This window comes from Malaclemys terrapin, chromosome 9, assembly GCF_027887155.1.
Source record: "Malaclemys terrapin pileata isolate rMalTer1 chromosome 9, rMalTer1.hap1, whole genome shotgun sequence".
NCBI classification, from domain to species: domain Eukaryota; kingdom Metazoa; phylum Chordata; order Testudines; family Emydidae; genus Malaclemys; species Malaclemys terrapin.
Genome location: NC_071513.1, coordinates 88,501,256 through 88,524,949, shown reverse-complemented (window position 1 = coordinate 88,524,949; position 23,694 = coordinate 88,501,256). Strand labels below are relative to the sequence as shown.

The 23,694-nt window shown below is 39.7% G+C and overlaps 1 protein-coding gene across 4 annotated transcripts; it reads left to right on the top strand.

Moving 5' to 3' along the window:
- The first annotated feature begins 12 nt into the window (after window positions 1-12).
- On the top strand, window positions 13-23,228 carry SERPINI2 (serpin family I member 2). Of its 4 annotated transcripts, none has more exons than XM_054040802.1 (9): window positions 13-113; window positions 1,654-1,961; window positions 5,103-5,330; window positions 7,413-7,607; window positions 7,712-7,904; window positions 8,818-8,915; window positions 9,609-9,695; window positions 14,889-14,978; window positions 23,005-23,228. In XM_054040802.1, the coding sequence occupies exons 2-9, from the start codon at window positions 1,697-1,699 to the stop codon at window positions 23,079-23,081; spliced, it is 1,233 nt and encodes a 410-aa protein (XP_053896777.1). In that variant the 5' UTR covers window positions 13-113; window positions 1,654-1,696; the 3' UTR covers window positions 23,082-23,228. The 4 variants fall into 4 exon arrangements, with proteins under 4 accessions (XP_053896777.1, XP_053896779.1, XP_053896776.1 ...); XM_054040804.1 differs by having other exon boundaries at window positions 32-113; window positions 1,759-1,961; XM_054040801.1 differs by lacking the exon at window positions 13-113 and adding an exon at window positions 568-721.
- The last annotated feature ends 466 nt before the right edge of the window (window positions 23,229-23,694 follow it).

Below are 23,694 nucleotides of genomic sequence, written 5' to 3'. Positions count from 1 at the left end.
AAAGAATAGTGTCCTTGTCCTTGTTGCTCTTTATTTTTCATTTCAAGGCAAACCAGTTTTTAAGTATAGTGTTGCTGTGAAGGGTGGAGAGAGAGGTGAAACTGTTTTTCCAGGTAAGCATATGCATTAATTCTTTAAATTGCTTTTGGGAACAGGAAACACATTACTGGTTGCTATTAGCATAAAACAACTAAATATTTTGAATTATGTAGGTGTGTATTTTTATTATTGCCTAATCCAAATTCCTTTTAGCTATAGCTGTCTTAAGGTAGGACAGAGCAGTAAATATGGGCCTGATTCTTATTTCCATTGAAATCAATGGAAATGCTTTCGGTGACTTCAGCAGGAATGGGAGTGGGTAATTGTAACTGAATTCAAAATATAATTCTGCAATTTAACGTGTTAGGGCTTAAAGCCATTAAAGTCAATGGAAAACATCCAGTGATTTTCAGTGGACTTTAGATTATGAATTTAATGTAGCGCAGTTGAAATGGATAGTTAGGGGGTTAGGCTGAGATTGCTCAAAGCAGCGTAAGGGAGATCCCTTAGACTCCTTTGAAAATTCCAACCTCTAGTTTCCTAACATGATTCAGGCTTATACTCAATGCTGACGTCTAGAGGTATCCTCCCTCTGTCTGCCCTTGGTGCTTGCACAGCTGGAATTTAACAATTCCAACGTAACTCTTGAGCAGGAGGGATTCCATTGAATTTCGGGCTTCATGTGAGTTAATTTTAAGTTTTGTAATATCTGCTGTATTACGGTGCCAGAATTTAATTCATTGTTTAGTAAAATGTTTTTGTGATAAGACTTGAAGGGTGCTTTATAAAGCCACATCTATTCAAATTTACATTTGTATTATGAGGCTACATTTCTCAAGCAATATTTGATCTGGAATTCAAGAGTGACCCACACCAAAATCCTGGATTCAAACACACTTTTGGGTCTGAAAACTCATCCCTGTTCTGAATTGTACAAATAGCCCCCTGTTATCTTAATACCCAGATCCAAACACCCTAAAATTAAAGGTGTTCGAAGTATAGATTCAGATTAATATTTTGCAGCTATAGACCATCTCCATTTGGAATAGTATATTCCACTCCAAATAAAATCAAGCACAGCATGGTATTTTTTACTATGTACAATTGTGGTAATACAGCTGTGTGTATATAATTGTTGCTAGCATCAGTTAAATGGATCAGTTACTTAACTGACTGCACAGAATAAAGGACATTCCTTTTCCCTTCCTATGACTTGTTAAAGGATAACTTCTAACTCTGGTCAACAGTGAACTTAATAGGGGAACACTTCATACATTATGCCAAAGTTGCACAGAATGATACTTGCAAACAATCTTTAAATATTCACGTTAACCTACTCTTATATAGGTTTTTGTTTAGCAAGATTAAACCTCTTTTCAGGTATAGCAGTTTACTTTAAGGGATGATTTACATAAGATTCTATTAGAGATCAAAGGTAACATTTCCTAGTGTTAACAAGTTTCTTTTATACTAGGTGTGTGATTTATGGGTGAGATAAAGAACTTGACCAGTAGAACTATGGAAAGGAGCTAGATGCTGTTTATCATAACTTCTCAGACAAGTGTGGTAGTGTGAAATTAAATCACTATTCTGGTTTTTATAATGTGATTTCAGTTCCAATCATTCAGAGGGGAAAACACTGCAATAAACTGCTACAATGAGAAGTGCTTTATTTCAAAGCCTTCTCTTGATTACAGCTGGAATGTCCTTAACTTGCAGCCCCATCTCTAATCCGATGGCTGCTAGCACTACACAACTTGCAGTGGATCTCTACCAAGTTCTCCATTGTTCTCCTAAAGAGGAGAACATCATACACTCGCCGCTTGGTGTCGCTTTACTTCTTGGAACAGTGCAGTTGGGGGCAAAGGGAAAAGCACTTAATGAGATAACACAAGCTTTGAAACTGCAAGGAAATAAAGATGGTGAGTATTGCTTGATCTACTGTCATTTATGCTGTGTAATGATGGTGAAACACACAGGAGTGCTGGTTAGTGACTGGCATTTAGTACCTAGCTTATGTCACATGACATGACGGTCAGGATTTTGAATGATTATATCACTGTCACATGGCACTAGTTCCTTTTGCTAGATCTCATTCTCTTATCTTAAAATACAAATCAAATATCAATCTCAAACTAATGAAGCTAACTAGTAAAACAGAAATGGACATATCTAAGATGCAGGACAGGGTAGAGGACATTGGCCAGCAGCTATAATCTCTGATCCTCAGTTGCTTTCTGATCACATGGACATTTCTTGTTCTCAGAACAGGTTCTTCCAAAGCAGCTCAGTCACTGACATGGTTACCATACCATGCCATCCTTACTTCTGCGGGCGGCGGTGCTGCCGGCAGAGCTGGGCTCCCGGCCAGCAGCCACCGCTCTCTGGCTGCCCAGCTCTGAAGGCAGCGCCGCCACCAGTTGTAGCACAGAAGTAAGAGTGGCAATATCATGACCCCCTACAATAACCTTGAAACCCGTCTCCCCACCCACTACTGCCTTTTGGGTCAGGATGCCTACAGTTAGAACACCATGAAATTTCAGATTTAAATATCTGAAATCATGAAATTTGTGATTTTTAAAATCCTATGATCGTGAAATTGACCAAAATGGACCGTGAATTTGATAGGGCCCAATACATTAAATATACAATTTGTATAGCACCTTTATCCATAAATCATCCCATTGAAGTCTTGAGACTACTTGCGGAGTGCAGTGCTCCAAATATGAGTTAAGAGTATCAGAATCTGGCCTAAGGGGTATAAGAAGTCAACTCCAGCCACTCACCCCTGGCCGCCACTTCCTTATTTATATTTAATATCATCTTAATGAAAAGTAATAGGAAAGTCATTACAAGTTTCAAAAATAACCCTACAGTAGGTAATTCTACAATGAAAAAGACATACAAAAAATTGTTGGCTAAATGATTTTAAAATTTGTACATTTTGTACAAAAAACACTGCATTCTTAACAGCTAGAAGTAGAATTAATTGAAACCTGTGTTCAATTACAGGTTCCAGAAAATGTAGTAAGTCAATTTTAATTGCTTTGAATAGTTTTAATGCAATCTGTCCTAATAGAGATCATTGATCTGCAGATCAAATTCAATGAGCAAAGTACATTTTTAACATTGCGTTGCAGCACTTTGTTTGGTACAATGGTCTTTTTCCACGGACTCCTAAGAATAATGACTTATCAAGGGACAGCTGGGCATTTATAGCATATTCATAGATCTTCAGTGCATGACATAAATCTATTCATTTAAGCAGATGAATATTAACCGTTTTTATTTTTTTAGAAAATATTTAAACAGACAAGTTACTTAGAAAATCAAGTCTCTGACCTCTGCCATGTGCCATGCTGCCAGTCACTGGTAGAAAGGGATGTTTCCAAAATGCCTATGCAATGCAATATGGCACTAACGGAAACTAATTAGAGTGGGTGATTACAACACTGAATGGATTTCATATCTCCGTGTTGTTATAAAGATGTGACACAACAGGAGAGGAATAGAATGGGCTGAGCCTGGGTCATAAGAGGGAAGATACACTGCAAGCTGCATTTTTACATGTTTTAAATTATAGAGTTAAATGAATCCCAGAGGCCAAAATTCAGCCCTGTTGTAATGAGTTACTTCAGTGGAGTTCCTTCAGGAATGCATTTGGCCTGGGAACTTTAAAGAGTCAAGTATGTAATCAATACATTGTGGATTTTAAAGTGTAACTACACTCGGTAGGGGTGCCCTCGTTATCCGCCCCCCGCAGTGTCTTTTAAGAAAGATAAGGTTAGCCTGAGCATGTGAAAGTGACTTCAAAAATCTTCTCTATCAGACATGTTACCAGTACTGAAAAGCATGCAGAGACAGACACTTGGAATACTCAATTTATAGTATCTATTTAATTAGTGTACCAATGAGAGTCATTCACCCTGTCTTTAAATAGATTTAGTTCATGCTTTGCTCATTCAATATTATCCTTTGAAGGAGCATGTAGGTTAAAAGAGCCAGACTTTGCCATCCTTACTCATGCTGAGTAAAAAGAACAGGAGTACTTGTGGCACCTTAGAGACTAACAAATTTATTTGAGCATAAGCTTTCATGGCTACAGCCCACTTCATCGGATGCATCCCACGAAAGCTTATGCTCAAATAAATTTGTTAGTCTCTAAGGTGCCACAAGTACTCCTGTTCTTTTTGCGGATACAGACTAACTTGGTTGCTACTCTGAAACCTGTCATGCTGAGTAGTACCTTATTCTAGGTATAATCCCACTGATTTCACTGGCCCTGCTTGTGGAGTAAGGTACACCCAGTGAGAGTAAGGAGGGGCATAATCTGTCTCTGTACTAAAGCTGGTGATGTGAATTAATCTTGTATGTGTAGGCTAATGCATGTTGTTCCTTATATAGAATATGTTTATACCTTTCCAAGCGGACCAGGAGAGAGAATGGTTTCAGTGGGGGGTGAAGGAGGTATGCATATGAGAGTTTTGGGTGGGGGAGAGAGCAAAAAGAGTTCCTACTTCTCTCTCTCTCTATCCCCACCTCCCCAACAAGCAATGCTCGTCACTTTCAGAATCAAACTTTTTTTTTTTTTGGGGGGGGGGGTAGTATTTGCCTCCTTAGAGTTTTCCAGTCTTGAACCCTTTTGCTGTAGCTTACTTTCCTGCATCTGCAGGTGGCTTGTGCCACAAAACTATTTTTTTATGACATTGACAGGGATGTTGGAAGAAGCCTTAAAACCACTGACAGTTTTCAGGAATATCTAGTCACCTTACCAGTTACCTTTACAAGGTAGCTTGGGTAGAAAGGGCCTGTATTCTGGGGACAGGGTGGTGGTGGTGGTGGTGGTGGGTCTCTGAATCTTTTATTTTTTTTCAAACTGTACATGTAGCATAAAGGAAACAATCAGAATATTGCAGCTCATTTACAAAAGCGGGCGTAGTTGTACTGCACCTGAGCCTTCAGGGGATTAGAGAATGCATTTTGTATATGGAGAACGATGCTATTACACAGCTGTTTTATGTTCTTCAAATGAAGATGCTACTATTAACATTTATTTTCCTTAGGTGAAGAATTCTCTCTGCTCCAGACACTTTTCTCTGTCACCTCAGAAAAGAAAGAATTTACATTTAATCTTGCCAATGCCCTCTACCTTCAAGAAGGATTCATTGTAAAAGAACAGTATCTCCATAGCAACAAGGAATTTTTTCAGACTGCTATAAAACTGGTGAATTTCCAAGACACAAAAGCTTGCACAGAGGCCATAAGTACCTGGGTAGAAAACAAAACAGATGGTAAACTCTCTCTCTAGCTTTCATAAAATCTCTGTTTGCTAGTTAAGTTCCTCCTCTTTAATGCCCTAAAATATATAGAACGGATTGGTGTTGTATCATTGATCTGTGACAGATATGAAGGAAGAAGGAATCTGGACGTTAGTGCCTTGTTTCCAATATAGCCTGTTATTAAGACTAGCAACTAGCCCTTAAAAAGAGAAAAATACCAGGCTGTTTGCTAGCTCTAATAATCTTCTTTTGATTCACAGCCATGTCAAGCATTTCTTAATACAATTATTTAGCATGGCATTTTTACACAGCTACAGGTTTGGGGGACACTGGAAATTATTACTCCTTGCCAAGTAGATGATTATTTAATTTGTTAGTAACAAGTGTTCCATTTCTCACATTTACTGTAAATCATTAATACATGTTAGTAAAATCTAGTAATTTTCAGAACACTATACAGCTGCTAAATAAACTCTGATACTCCATGTAAATATAGAAGCTAGCAGCCAAAGCCCCATGTCCAATGTGAAACATTCAGCCTTAATTTTACAACAGGGTCCACAGAATAATGTAACTCTGTCTCTAAGCCCTCTCTGACCTTCCTTTGCCAATTAATATGGAATTTTGTGTGTTATTCAGTTTGATAACATTCCATTTATTTGATGCTGCTCCTATATTTTAACTCTGATGTGCTGCACATTTTGTATTGATATTGAATAATTGAACCAAAGAAGTTGCCAGGGGAAAGTTGGAGGTTTTGGAAGCTGGGTATGGGACAAAAGGGGATTTTGGTATCCAGGAGTGGTAAGTGGTGGGGAGGCTGCCATTATTCTGGAGTCACGTAGGGGTTTGGTACCAGGGAGAGGAGATAGTTCTTCCCCTTTCCCTTTTGGACAGGTGGAGAGTTGACTTTAAATTTGGAGGCAAAAGGCATTTGAATTGCTCATTCCTTACCAAAGCAATTATTGACACCAACTATGTGCCCCACTGTACACATCCTAATATCTGCTGCTACATTCAACAACAATGGAGAAGCCCATTAGCTTGATGTTTCTGCTAAAATAACAAGCAATGAAATGGTTAATGTTGGCATTTAAATGATCCTCATGTCATTAACACCTCCTTTTAGAAAGTGTTGTCAGCAGGCTCAGATAGACACCCTTACATCACTTAACCTTCATGTTATGAATTGAGTGTTTCTTTATAAGGGTTTCAGAGTAGCAGCCATGTTAGTCTGTATCCGCAAAAAGAACAGGAGTACTTGTGGCACCTTACAGACTAACAAATTGATTTGAGCATAAGCTTTCGTGGGCTATAGCCCACTTCATCGGATGCATGAAGTGGGCTGTAGCCCATGAAAGCTTATGCTCAAATAAATTTGTAAGTGGGCTGTAGCCCACGAAAGATTATGCTCAAATAAATTTGTTAGTCTCTAAGGTGCCACAAGTACTCCTGTTCTTTATAAGGGGAAGATGAAAGTTCATTGAAAAATAAATCCTCCATTCGGGTGCAGAGCAGTGTGACAATATCAATATAACCTGGAACTCTGCAGGAAAGTATTATATTCCGTATTATACACAGCGGCAGCTCCAGGCACCAGCGCTCCAAGCGTGTGCCCGGGGCAGCAAGCTGCGAGGGGCGGCCTGCCGGTCCTTGCGAGGGCGGCCATCAGGCAGCCTTCGGCGGCTTGCCTGCAGGAGGTCCACCGGTTCCGCGGATTCAGCGGCGGGTACTCTGAAGCCACAGGACCGGCGGACCTCCCGCAGGCATGCTGCCGAATCCGCGGGACCGAGGACCTCCCGCAGGCATGCCATGCTTGGGGCGGCAAAAAAGCTTGAGCCGCCCCTGATTATACACAAAACCCTCCTAACATAATGAACATGCTCTGGCTCCCATTTATGTCAATGGCAAAATCCCATCCACTTCACTGATGTCAGAGTGCAATAGCCTTTTTTTCAGTGTTATCATAACAGGGAATCTTTAAAATCACAGCCTGCATATTACATGCACACTCATTTTAATTGCGTTTAAAATAGACTAGCTGGTATTTATAGTGTGTGAAAATTTTGCTCCTGTCCTTTTTTTCCCCGATAGGCAAAATAAAAAATATCGTTTCAAGTGAAGAATTTGGTCCCCTCACTAGGCTTATTCTGGTGAACGCTATTTACTTCAAAGGAGACTGGAAGCAGAAGTTCAGACCAGAAGCTACCCATGAGATGGATTTTACTAAGAGAGATGGTTCTGTAACAAAGATACCAATGATGCATCTTCAGCTGAGAACAAAGTTTGGTAATGTAAAATATGCATGTCTGTGTGGTGACCATAAAATCATATATATTGTCTTAGTGGTTGCAGTTTGCTTATTGCAGTCCATGATTTTGTCTTTATTCTAGGTCATTTTTCTGACAATAATGTGAGCTACCAGGTGTTGGAATTACCTTACAAAGGGAAGGAGTTCAGCTTAGTTTTAACACTTCCTTCAGAAGATGTAACTATAGAAGAAGTAGAAAAATTAATTACAGCTCAGCTGATAAAAGACTGGTTTGCTGAAACACAAGAGGAAGACGTAGAAATAAGCCTCCCTAGGTATGTAATGTACTTCTCAGTATTTTGTTTTTTCATTATCCCTTCTCATCTTCCGTTTATGGAAGCATTAGGGATCAGATACAAAAATAGTCAAGAAAGCCTACTGACATGCCCTGATTCTGCTCCCACTTAAATCAATGAGAATTTTGTCATTTGTGTCAGTGAACACAGGATCAAATTGGACTTGATTTTCCACTACCTTATACCTTGTGTAGACCTTTACACCTGTTCCAAGTAAGTGTGAAATGTTATCAGATCAAAACTCTTCATTCACTTGCACAAGTGGTGGCATTTTATACCCACTTCACACTCTCTTTGTAAATGACACTGGCAAAATGAGAACCCAGGTTTCCTGGATGGCAGAGCAGTGTGAACATTGGCTTGGAAGTGAGCCCTCATATGGTTATTTTAGCCACCACTGATCTAAAAAGGTGCTTTATTTAACACTACATTGACAAATTAAAGTTAAATTAAAGATTTGCACTATTTAATATCCACTGGTAAGTTTAGCTGCTCTCAATGACACTTTACATCTTGAGTTTTCGACTATGTAATGCCTCGGTGTCTGGTTTCTTCATAATTTTAAGCGTTGTCTCCCTTGTTCAAAATAGTAATAGTAGTACTATGATAGTGCTTTTCATCCATATAGCTCAGAGCACTTTACAATCAGTGGGCAAGTAGCCTTTAACTACTTACTCACTTTATAGATTGTGAAACTGAGGTACACAGAGGTTCAATGATTTGCCCAAGAGCACACAGCAAATCAGTGGCAGAACAGGGGCTATAATCTAGATTTAAAATCTTCCTGCCTCCTGATCTAACCATTAGGCTTGCTGCTTCCATTGATAATCATTTATTAACTGGGAAAATAGTGATAGTTATACAATGAGTCTCTTTTCTATACGCTCTACAGGTTTAAAATAGAACAGACAGTGAACTTACAAGAAACGCTGTGCTCCCTCAATGTAACAGAGATATTTAGTGGCGGCTGCGACCTTTCTGGAATAACAGGTGCAGTGATTAATAATTCTGATATTACAATTATGCAACTTTTATCTCTGTTTTAAGTTGTCATCACCATTTATAATAATGTACTTTAACCATGTACTTTTCGGTGTATATACTCAAGGCAAAACTGCACGTGCATGCGAGCACACATCCGTGCGCGCACACAAACGCACAAGCAAATTTTTTCCCCACTCTACATCAAAGAACAAGAGTGGCTTATTCTTAGATTCATGTTAAAATATGGGGAGCAAGTGAATTGTAATTTTGAATGTATAGAAGACCTAAGGTTTGAAGTTCATGGACTCCTAGTTTATGGAAAGTATTACACATACACACACACAGAGAATGGATCCAAGATTGTTTAAGACCTAGATTTCTCAGACCCCAGTGTTCCGACAAGACCATTTTCCTTATATTATATGAAAAATATATGTGTGTATCTACGGACAAGTGTATATGCTATATTTTCAATATACAGTACATCTCCCCTAGACTTCGCTTCTTTGTTTCTTCACCCTTTAATTCATCAAACATTAATGGGAGTGTGGGTAGTGGTGGAAATCTTGGATGTATTTTTTGAGGGTGGGAACTAGGAAATGAACATGGAAAGGGTCCTCTGATTTTAACACTTACGCATTGTGCATGAGCCTTCATCTCTCAACATAAAATGTATTAATTTATATATTTCCCTTTCAGAATCATCTGACATACACATTTCCAAAGCCATCCAAAAAGTTTGTATTGAGGTCAATGAAGATGGCAGTGAAGCTGCAGCATCCTCAAGTAAGATTTGCTTTGCTTATGAGGATAAATACTTATCACTCTGATGTATTCTGAACTTGATGCGAGTGGATCTTGAGTAAATGTTGGATGCAAATCATTGAGTGCACTTTTCACCCATGGTCTTTGCATTTCAAATTAAATTATTAAAATGCATGCAAGAGGCTTGTGTCTTGACTTCATTCCTCAACCCATAACACTGCTCTATAGCCAAAATACTTCTGAAATAAATGTAGTCCAACTTTACTAATTCTGGGTCACTGAGAACGAAAATGATGCTTAAAATTGTTGATTGGCTCTAGTTTTCAAGATATGCTATTGGGTCAGTATATACGACCCTTGACTTGGGAATGGCGGAGGATAAGTGAGTTATAAAGGGAAGGGATCTCAATTTAAACCAGAAATGACTAAAATGCATCTTTGACTGGATCTATGAATAAATTTATGACTGGGTTTGGACAGTACTTGAGGATGAAACTTCTGGTCCTGAACCATCAATGTCACAGGACCCACATTTTCTCCCATCCTCCTCCTCTGAACCACACCTCATAACACCAGGTGAACTGAATGACCTTGTCAGGGATTTGGAACTATCCAAGAGTAAGGTAGAGCGGTTGGGCTCCAGACTACAGCAGTGGAATCTCCTGGCAGGTGATGTTAGGGTTTCCATGTTCTGTGACCGTCAAAAGGATCTTGTCCCATTCTTCTTCATGGAAGGTGATCTTGTAGCCTTCAACAACATCGATGATGTGATGGCAGCCCTCAACATTGTTCACGATCCAGATGAGTTCATAGATTCATCGAAGACGAGTCTTAAAGCTGTTTTACTGCATAATTGCAATGTTTTGCCATCAATTCCAGTTGGTCATGCAGTCCATATGAAGGAAACCTATGACAACATGAAACAACTTTTGAGGTGCATAAACTATGACCAACATCAGTGGCAGCTTTGTGGCGATTTGAAGGTTGTTGCTCTCTTGCTTGGTCTGCAGACTGGATACACAAAGTACTGCTGTTTTCTCTGCGAATGGGATAGTCGTGCAAGAGATTCCCACTACATCAAGACAGATTGGCCACTCCGACAGTCATGGGAGCCTGGGAGGAAAAGTGTTCAGCATCCACCACTTGTTGAATCAAGGAAGATTTTGTTACCACCCTTACACGTCAAGCTGGGTCTGATGAAGAACTTTGTCAAGGCCATTGACAAAACACAAGCAGCTTTCAAGTACCTCCGTGGAAAATTTCCAAGGTTAAGTGAAGCTAACATAAAGGAAGGTGTCTTTGTTGTTCCTCAGATTCGTGAACTTCTTCAAGATGATGCATTTGACCATGCACTGCGTGGCAAGGAAAAGACGGCATGGAAAGCCTTCCAGTTAGTGGCAATAAATTTTCTCGGAGGCAACAAGGCAGACAACTAAAGGTTGTTGGTGGAAAACCTCCTCGAGGCATACAAAAGCCATGGTTGCAACATGCACTAAAGATACATTTTTTGCACTCTCATCTAGATTTTTTTCCACCGAACTGCGGAGCAGTGAGCGACGAGCACGGCGAGCAATTTCACCAGGACATTGCAACAATGGAGAAACGCTATCTGGGCAAATGGAGCTCATCAATGCTTGCAGACTATTGCTGGACAGTGACAAGAGATGCTCCATTTAATGAATACAAGAGACAAGCCAAGAAGTGCTGAGTAGACACTGAATAGGACTAAACTATGTACATAATAGTTTTTTGCTTTTTGTTTCATAATAAATTGTATTTATATAACCCTTCTGCTGATTTTTAAAGTGTTACATAAACAGGACAGGTGAAATATTATCATGTACAGCAACTATAAACAAATGAAAAGACCTAGGTTTACACTTTATGATTAAAACTCTACTATCTACACAATTTACATAGACATAAAATGTAAAAACTTAAATATCTTAGAAACAGTAGCCAATCAGTTGTTTTAATTGTCATATTTGAATTCAGCACATCAAAATACATAATAAATAGCACATTTTATCTCTGAAGCAGACGACTTCTCAAAAATTGTAGACCAGTGTAATCGGACATAAAAAAAAATCCAGCCTTTACTCACATATTTGGCTATAACTTGATATATTTTCTTCAGTATGCTGATAGTCAAAGGCACCTGTTCTCCCCTGGTGACTTCTACTTCCGCTGGGATCCAAAATAAATGATTTTTACGGAAACGTTTACAAAATGAAAGCCTCAGCAGCTATTTTTCTTCATGACTTTGTATCGATGCAGGTCAAGCAAATCATTGCACTGATTTCTATTGTTGTTTTTGTTTGTTTTTAAACAGATTTTTGACACTGTACCTATTCTGGTGTCAAGTATCAGAGTGGGAGCCGTGTTAGTCTGGATCTGTAAAAAGCGACAAAGAGTCCTGTGGCACCTTATAGACTAACAGACGTATTGGAGCATAAGCTTTCGTGGGTGAATACTCACTTCGTCAGATGCATGCCACTGACGAAGTGAGTATTCATCCACGAAAGCTTATGCTCCAATACGTCTGTTAGTCTATAAGGTGCCACAGGACTCTTTGTCGCTTTGTACCTATTCTGAATTTCAGTATGCTTTCCTTGTCCCTACCCCCCAAAGTAAGCATACTTTTAAAATATGCATTCCTATGCATGAGTGCAACGGGGAGAGAGGAAGGACAAAAGGATCTAGTGCAGTGCAACTTGTGTAGTGAGAAGTCAGAATCTCATGTTTGCTCTTCTTTAATGCAAGGCATAGGGAATCATAGCACTGCCAGGGCCCCTGATCCCATAAAATGGATGTGAGGTTGGAGCTTGGCTATGTTGCCATCTCCCCACCCTCCTTCCACACCAGCAGAGAATTTCTGAGGCCAGCTTTTGGGTAGTTATATACATGCCACTCTGTGTGTCATATGGTGCTCTGCTCTGCACCCCACCAAATGCCCCTGGCAGTGTTTTAATTGAGTCTCCTTCATAGGCACAATGCCTCTGGCCATTATCACTGCTGCACCCCTCTAGTCCCTAGTGTTGGGTGGAGCAGTGACTGCTAAAGCCACTGTCAAAGCCTGTATTTTCATATTTGGTTTCCTCTGCAGGAATTGTTTTCTAAGTGTCATTTAGGTCCTAGAAAAAACACACCATGGACTATTTCTTTTTAGGGGGTTTTAAATTTAATATATGTTTGATTTGAAATTTTCACACACACACACTAAAAACACGGCTAACAAAGTTAGGTAATAGCAAATTCTGCATTGTGTACCTTCATGGACCGTAATGCAATTACTCTTGCTGTTTGTGAATATATGTGAGAGGAGAATTAGGTGCATTGTGTCTCAACTCAGCACTTAGTGAAGAAGAATATTGGAAGCAATCCGCTTGCTAGCAGCTATTAAATGAATTCATAGCTCCCAGACACGCTACTTGAAAGTGTTCTCTATATTAAGTACTTAATAAATAATCCATCCCTGGATCGAACAACACTAATTGAATTACATAGTGCATATGATATTTATAACACTATCTGCAGGAAGTCAGAGCTTGGTCCCACACCAAGTATACCATCTATTAGGGTTTTTTTGGTTCCTGTCTGCATTTTCTTTCCTCATAGTGTTCCTCCCAAGTGTTTCTTAGAGCCTAAATATCCCCTCTCAGTTTTTGCATTTACTACTTTCTGTATCAGAAGGATGACTGTTGGGGTAATATTAGGTATTTTGGTGGCAAGTCATTGACTGGGATATGCTCAGATATTACAGTGATGGGAGCATCTTAGTATCAAAGCACCTCAAAACCATTAACTACCCCCACCAAAATGCCCAGTGTTGTGACAACCATCCCTCTTATTAAGGCCTGTTGAAGATGGTTCCTTCTGAGCTCATCAATGTCACTCTCAAAGTGGCTAAGGAGTGATAAAAGGCCCTGTTCTGCAAAGGCTGAGTGCTCTGTCTTCTCAATTTTCCCAGCTGCTGCTGACCCAGGAGCAAGGGATTTGAATTCTGCTCCCTCACATAGTAACAAGTAAGCCCTAGACTGCTGGGCCCAGCATGTTGGCACTGTATTTGTATTACATTGCGTGAAAAAGTTCAGCTTGTCTTTCTGATAATGTCTGCTCTAGCTTTTAGGACTGGCAAAATTCCATATTGTCCATGGGCTGCTCATGAAGCCCTTTGTAATGGAGATGATTTACTTTATCTAGCAAGGATGTTAATATGAAACAGAAGATAAACTGATTTTATTTTAATGACAGAGTCTTGCAGTATCATATCTTAATTCTTAGCCAGCCCATTTTCAGTTGTAAACCATTGTTCTTGAGCACATATATCACTGCTTAAATGGGCCATTTTAAGCTCTCAGTTTGACAGATGCCTGCTAGGAAGGTAATAACTATATTTAAAACAGAATATAGTTACAATATTCCATTCAGATGAGTTTTAAAATGAAATGCCACATCTTGAGCTGAAGAAGTTAAAGTCTCAAGATATCTTCAGCAGGTTATTATCTTAATAGTTTGTGCTAAGTCCTCAAAGAAAATGTCATATTACAAAGCAGCTGTATAACAGACGAATGATTTGTTCTTGTAATTGTGCAGTTGTCTTTGTGATTTGTAACTAAAGAAAAAAGCCAGTTAAAATACATTTGTCATCTGGTAATCAAGAACAGCAGTTCATCCACTGTGTGTGACTCAGAGTGAAAGGCATTTTACATAGATGCATCACTTCTCCTTACTGCACCATATACTAGACACCTGACATAATGGGACAGTAGTCTGATCTGTTATAGCAAATTCTCTTTTGTAAGAATGACTGACTGATATTTCTAATCTGTGATGTAGAAATCCAGTCCATCCTCCATGGCCACAGAAGGCCTCTGGTACCAGAATGGGTGTGGTTCCTTTATGCTAGGGGGAGGTGACTGGCTGTATGGTGCAGAGCCTAGCTTTGCTTATGCTCCCTACACATTGGATCATCCAATCCCCTGGACATTAGAAAATAACAAAGCTGTTTCAGTCACTGGCTTCAGGTAGCGTTGTCCCCCCGCTCCCACTGCCGCACACAGGGTGGCTTTCTTAGCAGCTTCCTTGGCTTGAGGAGGGAAGATGCCTTCTTTACCCCAAAGGCAGGCCTCCAGCACCTGAACCTTCTGGTTAGGCTTTGTGCTGGGCTAAGGATTGATCCCTAACAGAAAATCTATTACTTTGTGTTTGTAGGCACGCATATGGCAGCAATCATGAGTATGTCACATAACCAGTTTGTGGCTAACCGCCCATTCCTATTTATCCTGAAACATAATCCAACAGGTAAGGTTATTGCATTTACACTCCCTCTCTTTGGATTTTTCAGAGGGGTACGTGTCAGATGGCACTAACCCAAAATGTGGCTTTTGGGGGGAAAATATGGAAGATAATAAAATTAAGAAAAAAATGTTCTTGTTTGTATTTAAACATTCCTGTGCAGTGTCTGCAACCCAAACAGGACAGCACATTGTACTAGTGCAGGGGAACAAGGAAGTGAAATGGACTATGAAACTTCTAATTACAAATAAAAGTGAAACTAATTAGTCTGACTATTAGAGAGACAAGGTGGGTGAGGTAATATCTTTTATTGGACCAACTTCTGCTGGTGAGAGGGCCAAGCTTTTTGTGTAAGCTCGAAAGAGTCTCTCTCTTACCAACAGAAGTTGGTTCAATAAAAGATATTACCTCACCTATATTGTATTTCTAATATCCTAGGACCAACACAGCTACAACAACACTGCATAGTCTGACCATTATCTAAGATAAGTGAAATGCAAAAAGAAAAACATAAACAGTAAAAAGAAAACTATCTTTGTAAAGTTCTTTTGATTTTAACAATCTAAAGTACTATTAATAAAAAAATTAGGAAAGCTGTTGGTTTGAATTTGTGTCTCTTTAACCAGGTATGTAAATTTCACATATATTCACATTGAGACCATTCTCTGTCTTCATTTTATCTTCTCACATACGTGTTTCAATCTTCAGACCTGTCAGCCTGATGTGGTTTGTTTAATCTATTAATCCAGACCCCACACCAGTTGAAAATTCTACAGAATTTCCGCTTTCTTTACCTGTTCTCTGCCCTGCTCCCCCTCCCACACGAGAATCAATAATTCTAACCTTTCTGGTGGTAAAGAGAACCTTCCTAATGTGAATGAAAGCAGTGTTGTCTTCCTGCATTGACAGACAAAAGAAACAGGTCAGATTCGCTCCTAAATTACATTACTGTACATCTGGAATAATTTCACTGCCGTAGTACTGCCAACCTCAAGAAATAAAAAATGATGTTAGTACTCCCAAAATCATGAGATTTAAAAAAAATAATCAAATCCTGTTTTCTAGTTTGTCTTTTGACTTTTTAACTCACCTCTAATCTTCTGCCACCGTGTGTGGGATAATTTCAGGTTGAAAAGTCAACTTTTAATGCACACAAAACTGCATGACTCTCCCTGGCTGCTCGCTTATCGTCAGATAAGACAGGAAAACTGCCATCCCTTTTCTCTAATTATCTTGACTCCCTCCCCCTAGCTTGTTTCCTTTCAATAAAGGAAGAGGTTGATGGTATGTAGTTTGGGAACCACTGATCTAATTCATGCACCATGGTTCGCACTCACACATAAAACACACATTACTTCCTAGGATTGATGAGTTACAGATATACAGAAAGAACTTTAAACTTTTAGCAATCATTGCTATAAGTGATAATGGCACAGTAAAAACAATATGGAATCGGTTTAGCTTTTTCCTTGAAGCAACACTTCCCCAACTTCCCTCTCACTCTCTTCTCTGCCCAAAACTGGGCACTACTCTCCCTACTCAGGATTTCCCCTCGCCACTCCTCCCTTCTGCTCAGGGGCGGCTCTAGGCACCAGCAAAGCAAGCACGTTCTTGGGGCAGCCCATTTGCAGGGGCGGCAGGGATCCAGCATGGGAGCTGAGAACCAACAGGGGGCCCTGGGAGCTGTAGTTCCTTGGTTAGCTCCCTGCCTATAGAGCCAGCCCTAGAGCAAGGAAAGAACTACATTTCCCAGTATTCCCTTGGCCACTACCAAGAGGAAAGAGGGGGAGGGAGTGAGGGAGCTGAGACCTCATGCTGCAGCTTGCTATGAATGGAGAGCTGCACTCTGAAGGGTAGGGATACCATATGTTAACATTAAAAAAACAGGACACTCCACGGGGAGGGAGGGTAGCCCCACCCTGCCACCATCCACCCCCTCCGACTGCCCCCCACAGAAACCCCAACCCATCCAACCCCCCCCCCCCACACACACACCCTGTCCCCTGATCACCTCCCCTCCCAGGACCCCTGCCTCTGACTGCCTCCCAGGACCCCACCCCCAATCTAAGCCTCCCTTCTCCTTGTCCCCAACTGCCCCCTCCTGAGACAGCCCCAACTTCCCCTCTAGGACCCCACCCCCTACCTGTCCTCTGACAAATCCCCGGGACTCCCATGCATATCCAACTGCTGCCTGTCCCCTGACTGCCCCCTCAACTCCTGACCCATCTAACCCCCCTTCTCCCTGCCCCTAACTGCCCCCCCGAACCTCCACCCCATCCAACCCCCCATTCCCCTTACTGTGCCACTCAGACCAGCATGTCTGACTCCGCGCAGCTTGGGGCAGCAAAAAACCTAGAGCCGGCCCTGCTTCTGCTCCCCTTATTCTGCCAATCCACCTTCCTAGCTTCAATCTCTCTGAAAACAGTGGGTGATGGAAGCCAATTTTATTCAGGGCAGCTTCCTTTCCACATGCAGATAGGCTGTAGGGAAATGGCAGCCATCTTGCTAGCTTCAGCTCCATTGACAGATAGAAAAACACCCAATGTCACAATAAGATGGAGAGATGTAGCACGGTTGTCCATTCAGCCAGCAGGTCTACTGTAGGATATTACCTCTCAAGTCTGATGACTAATATATATCAACATTAACTATTTAACTGCGGATCACTTCAGCAGAAATATTCACTTAGCATGTATAGATATTGTGGTTGGATGTAGGTGGGGATCAATATAGGAGGACTGGACAAAGGCAGGTATGTAGTGCTTTCATTTCTTTTCCTAATGACAGGTTTCAGAGTAACAGCCGTGTTAGTCTGTATCCGCAAAAAGAACAGGAGTACTTGTGGCACCTTAGAGACTAACAAATTTATTAGAGCATAAGCTTTCGTGGACTACAGCCCACTTCTTCGGATGCATACAGAGTGGAATAAATATTGAGGAGATATATATATACACACATACAGAGAGCATAAACAGGTGGGAGTTGTCTTACCAACTCTGAGGGGCCAATTAAGTAAGAGAAAAAAAACTTTGGAAGTGATAATCAAGATAGCCCAGTACAGTTAGTTTGATAAGAAGTGTGAGAATACTTACAAGGGGAGATAGATTCAATGTTTGTAATGGCTCAGCCTTTCCCAGTCCTTATTCAATCCTGAGTTGATTGTGTCTAGTTTGCATATCAATTCCACCTGTACATCTACGAATGTGATATATGCCATCATGTGCCAGCAATGCCCCTCTGCCATGTACATTGGCCAAACCGGACAGTCTCTCCGCAAAAGAATTAATGGACACAAATCTGACATCAGGAATCATAATACTCAAAAACCAGTGGGAGAACACTTTAACCTGTCTGGTCATTCAATGACAGACCTGCGGGTGGCTATATTACAACAGAAAAACTTCAAAAACAGACTCCAATGAGAGACTGCTGAGCTGGAATTGATATGCAAACTAGACACAATCAACTCAGGATTGAATAAGGACTGGGAATGGCTGAGCCATTACAAACAGACCAGACAGATAGACAGAATCTATCTCCCCTTGTAAGTATTCTCACATTTGTTATCAAACTGTCTGTACTGGGCTATCTTGATTATCACTTCAAAAGTTTTTTTTCTCTTACTTAATTGGCCCCTCAGAGTTGGTAAGACAACTCCCACCTGTTTATGCTCTCTGTATGTGTTTATATATATCTCCTCAATATTTATTCCACTCTGTATGCATCCGAAGAAGTGGGCTGTAGTCCACGGAAGCTTATGCTCTAATAAATTTGTTAGTCTCTAAGGTGCCACAAGTACTCCATTTCTTTTCCTGTCTTTTAAAGCTTGTCCTCTGAGCTCTGTACCAAGAATAGGGGCTCAGAGAACGGATACTGTTGGGTTCTGTGTCCAGACAGAATAAAGAGCTGAATTTATGGTAGTCCTAAACATGGTTTTCATTCTCCACCTCCTCCCCCAATCAAGTGGTGCTGAATGCAACATTTAACTTTGCTAACGAAAATATTAGTTACTACCTAAGTACCATATTTTTCTCTCATTCACTTTGCAAAACTTCTAGTGACATACCATTGAGACATCTACTGTGTGGCTTGAGAGCAGCATATTGCCCTAGCTTTGTAGCTCTGACCTAAGCATATTAAAAAAATAAAAAAAAGGAATTCAGCCATTTCCACAAATGAGTTTGGAACCCCTATTCTAATGATTCTGGAGGCAAGTTTGTTCATTGAGGCTAATACAATTATTTAAAAGTTGTGCATGACAGAATTCATAAGTATCTTTTAGATAAGCTTTATGTCTAAAACTATTGTTTTGAAGTTATGTGAAATCAGTTTTCTTTTAAGAATGTTTTATTTTTAAATAGTAATAGACTCCATAATCCTATAGGCATAGGTCCCAGCAGAAGTTTTAGGTCAGCTTCTTGCATTAATATTTTAGCTTTAGCTCTTCTCAAATGATTTTTTTTGAGTTTTTCCTTTCTAGTGCTCATCATAAATGATTCTGCTAAAGTGAGATTCTTTAAACCCCTTCCAAATAAACAGAAATAGAACACTTATTTTCCAGAAATATTCAAAGCTAAGACCATGTGTTCATCCCACCCACGCATAAGATTCAATTGAGTGATAGCAGTTTTTATTTTAACCTTTAGGTAGTGCAAATTCCTTAGCACAAATACATTTCATAAACTACATGAACCACCAAAGGAGCATGTGGCATTGATGCAATGGGAAATCATCCCATTCAAAATAAACATGTTTGATTCCTTTATTTCATTATCACATGGCAGCAGTTATTGGTTATTTTGTATTACAGAGCCATATGATGGCAATCAGCACACAAAAGTGTGTGTGGGGGGGGAATACCAAGGGAAAATTCCTCTTTTTTTTTTTTAGCTATAACTTTTAACAATCAGTGTTTAATGAAAATCTCCACTGTTTTACGATCTGTTCTGAAATTAAAATGTCAAAACTAAGATACTCTTTTAAATTAGGGATTAAGATGAATGACAACTCATTTATAGAAGATGGTAATGGCTGCCATAAAAGAGGAAAAATTACTGTTATTTTTAACAATTACACAATCAGTACTTTTTGTTATAGCAACTTTGGAAAGGAGTTTCAGGAAATCTGTCATAATGATAGGCATTTGAAGACCAATATAGGCCTGATGCATCCTATTTAGGTCAGGCATGAATGGGCCAAATTCTATAAAACAGTGTGATTATTGTGGAATATTTGGATCAATTCCCTGTCTTCTGATGAAAACACCCCCTTTCCTGGAGGCTGCTATACTGCCCCTCCCACATACGACTTGTCTGAACACTCATCCTGGAGAGAGGATGAGCGAGAGAATAAATCTCATATGACAGAGGTTAATTGTCACTTAATGCTTTAAAGAGGGGTGTTCAGATATTACAGTGATGTGGAGTGATAGGAGTATAACAGTAGCCATCACAATTAGTGGGCACCAGTCCCAGTCATGTAACAGGAGTATTAACCTTCTGTAATTCTGAACCATGTCAGATGGCAGCAAATTGGGTTCAATCTTTTCCCAGTACATACAGCACTGGTAAAAATGCCCCAGGATTCCCAGAAATAGTGAAAACCAGGGACTGCTGGGAGAGGAATCTGAATATTTCCATTTAAAAACAAAATTAGATAAGCTCAAATATGCTAAATAAATAAATAAATAAAATAAAAGACCCAACCTTTTATCAACTTGAGAGAGTAATTCTAGATGGATGGCCAACAGGAAGAGCCATGGCTCTAGTGAAGATAAAAAACCTATTGGGACCAGGAGAATAAATTGCTGTGTGAGATAAGATTCTGGATAAAGAACATTGTACCAATATACTGCATAGCATGGGGACAAAAATGCTAAATACCCACACTGCCTAACTGGGCAATGTGAAGAGATGTCCTTTTCTGGCCTTATATGAATGCTGTCATCCAAGATAAGTTATCCAAGTTGGAAATCTTCAGTGAATTCACATGCAAAAGAACCAGTGAAGCTACATGAGATTTTTGATAGTCTCCAGGATCATGGTGGACAAAAATCTCTTCTAATTAAATGGGAAAGATGACCTCTTACTAATGGACTACTATCTAAGTTTTTTTAAAAGTTTGAGCACACAGCACACTGCATAATAATTTAATAATGCTCTATAAATGTCAAGGAAGCAGGGTCTGCCATGGATGAGAACCAATGCCTTTTGAGTAGCCTCTGAGGAGGGGATGTAGAGGCAGCTCTGTGAAAGGATTCTAATGAAGACTTCCTCTCCCAGAGCCAGACTTCCATTTTGAATCTTACACTATTCCTTAGTAGTGAATTCACTGCAAAAAGAGACTTTCAATAGGGGAGAAAATGGGATTTTACTATGTATAATACTAGAGTCAAACTCAAATGGCCTTTGGCAACAGCAGGAAGTCACAAAGAGGTCATACCATAAAGGGATTAGTTCCTGAGGCAAAGTAAAGTCTTTAATAATGGTAAACTATTCCGGGCGGTGGAGAGGGGGACTAAAATTCCCTAGGGTTGGTAGTCTGAGTTAATGGAGCTGTCAGCAAGTAACAGGGAGAGATTTGAGGCACAATAGGGCATACATTGTAAAATGTGACAAAGAGTCCTGTGGTACCTTATAGACTAACAGACGTATGGGAGCAGACTAACACGGCTACCCCTCCTATCATTGTAAAATGTTTAACCCATGAGTAAAGACAAGATTTTGTCACCGAGGTTATGAAAATCATGGCTTCCATGACTTTCTGAGGCTTCAGTGACATTTTCTGCTTCAGCCTCATGCCCTGGGGCAGCAGGGGCCCCGCGGCTCCCAGCTGCCGGCCCCAGAGCTCTGAGTTGTCACAGATGGCGGGAACCCTAGAGCTCTGAGTCACCAACCCTGAGCTGCTGTGGGCGGCAGGGGCCTGGCACTCCTGGCAATTAGCCCCCCCACCCCGCCTTATTTTTAGTAAAAGTCACGGACAGGTCGTTGGCATTAAACAAAAATTCACGGAAGCCCGTGACCTGTCCGTGACTTTTACTAAAAATAACCATGACAAAATCTTAACCTTGCCCATGGGTTAGCCCAGAAGAAACTCTTTACACCAAAGTTGTAATATTTCTTTCTAACTGCCTAACGTAACTTACTGTGTTGATCTAATTAATGCAAAACTACAGTGACTTATTGATATCAAGAACTTGACATATACTGAAGTATTGTTAAGATTTGTGTTCGCAGTCCATAAACTTTCAGTTAGAAGAACAATAGTTAAGATTACCCTAAACAGTATATCTACTCATGCAAAACCTACCTGCTGCACCAGATCTAGTCAGGATCCACCTTTCTATCAAGTTTTGCAATGATGATGTTTTTTAAAAGAGAGATTGTTCAACAATAAAAGCTAAGACTACTGTGGATAAACTTCTGTCAGAGCTCAAATACAAAGATTTCCTATTAAAAACTTCTGAAGAGAAACAAACCAAAAACTTTGCAGAGAACTCAAAAGGCACAAAAAATAAAACAGTGAAATTTCATACTGATTGGTCACCTACTTTTAGAGAAAAAATAGGAAGTTCTGCTGTATTTTAGGCCCTTTTAGAATGTAACCTTAAATATGGAGTGTCCATATTAAAAATACTACAAGTGTCCATAATAAAAATCTCTGGTACAGAGGAAAAAAAGCAATCACTGTTACATGCTTTCTTTGCATATACAGTATGGTGTATGATACAAAATAATGTATTGTAAGTACTCCAAGCCGTACAATTGTAGCTTAGATATAAATGAAATTTTATATGTTTAGCATAGGATTTTTTCTTCATACAAATAATAAGGGCTGGCAGGGGCAGTTTGGCCAGATAGGGGAATAGAATTTAATGTTGTTTGTGTCATTACATTTAACTCTGACATATTTTCTATTGACAAGGAAAAGTAGGAATAGTTGAAAAAAGTTATGTTCTTATTCTTAATAATTGTTACTGAAATCCACAGAACTGCTTACCAGTAAACATATGTAATACTCTCTTAATTTCTAGGTTCAATTGTGTTTATGGGAAGGCTGGCAAATCCTGACATTCAAAACACAAGGAGAAGAGATATGGAGTCACTATAATCATAATAAAGACAGAAAAATGTAATGTTCTAAAATTAAAGTCTGATCGCTATTACAGCCAAACTTGCTGTTTTTCCTTTTCATTCTTTCAATGTTAGAGCATGAAGGAGTTTGAAATTTCAGAATAAAAATGTTATTTGCTTAGTAGTTGATTTTCTGTCTTCACAAAGACCGAATGAATTTGTGTTCATCGCAGAGTCTATACTAAGATGACTGACAACAAGATTTCTTTGTAATGTGTGTATATCAAAACATACTTAATCTAGTCACTTCTCAACATGTAACTAATTCTCTCTGTTCTCAGCTTCTTGGAATGCGAAGAGGTAGTCTGATCTTATCCTCTGATGGAAAGATCTTATATTAATTTTCAGACAGTACTCTGTCCACTTTTGTTGTACTTTGAGAACTAATGCTTTAGCGTGATTGTTACCCTAGCATGCCAGCAGAGAAAATAATTTTTATTGCATTATGGGACAAAAGAGGACTCCAGTGGTGTTAGTAATACAATAGATTTTTTTTTTTTTTTTTTACAGGCAATCTTACAATTTCTCTCATTTTAATCTCTGACATGCTCTCTCTTATCAGCAATTTGCTGCTGGGGACTCTATCTTGT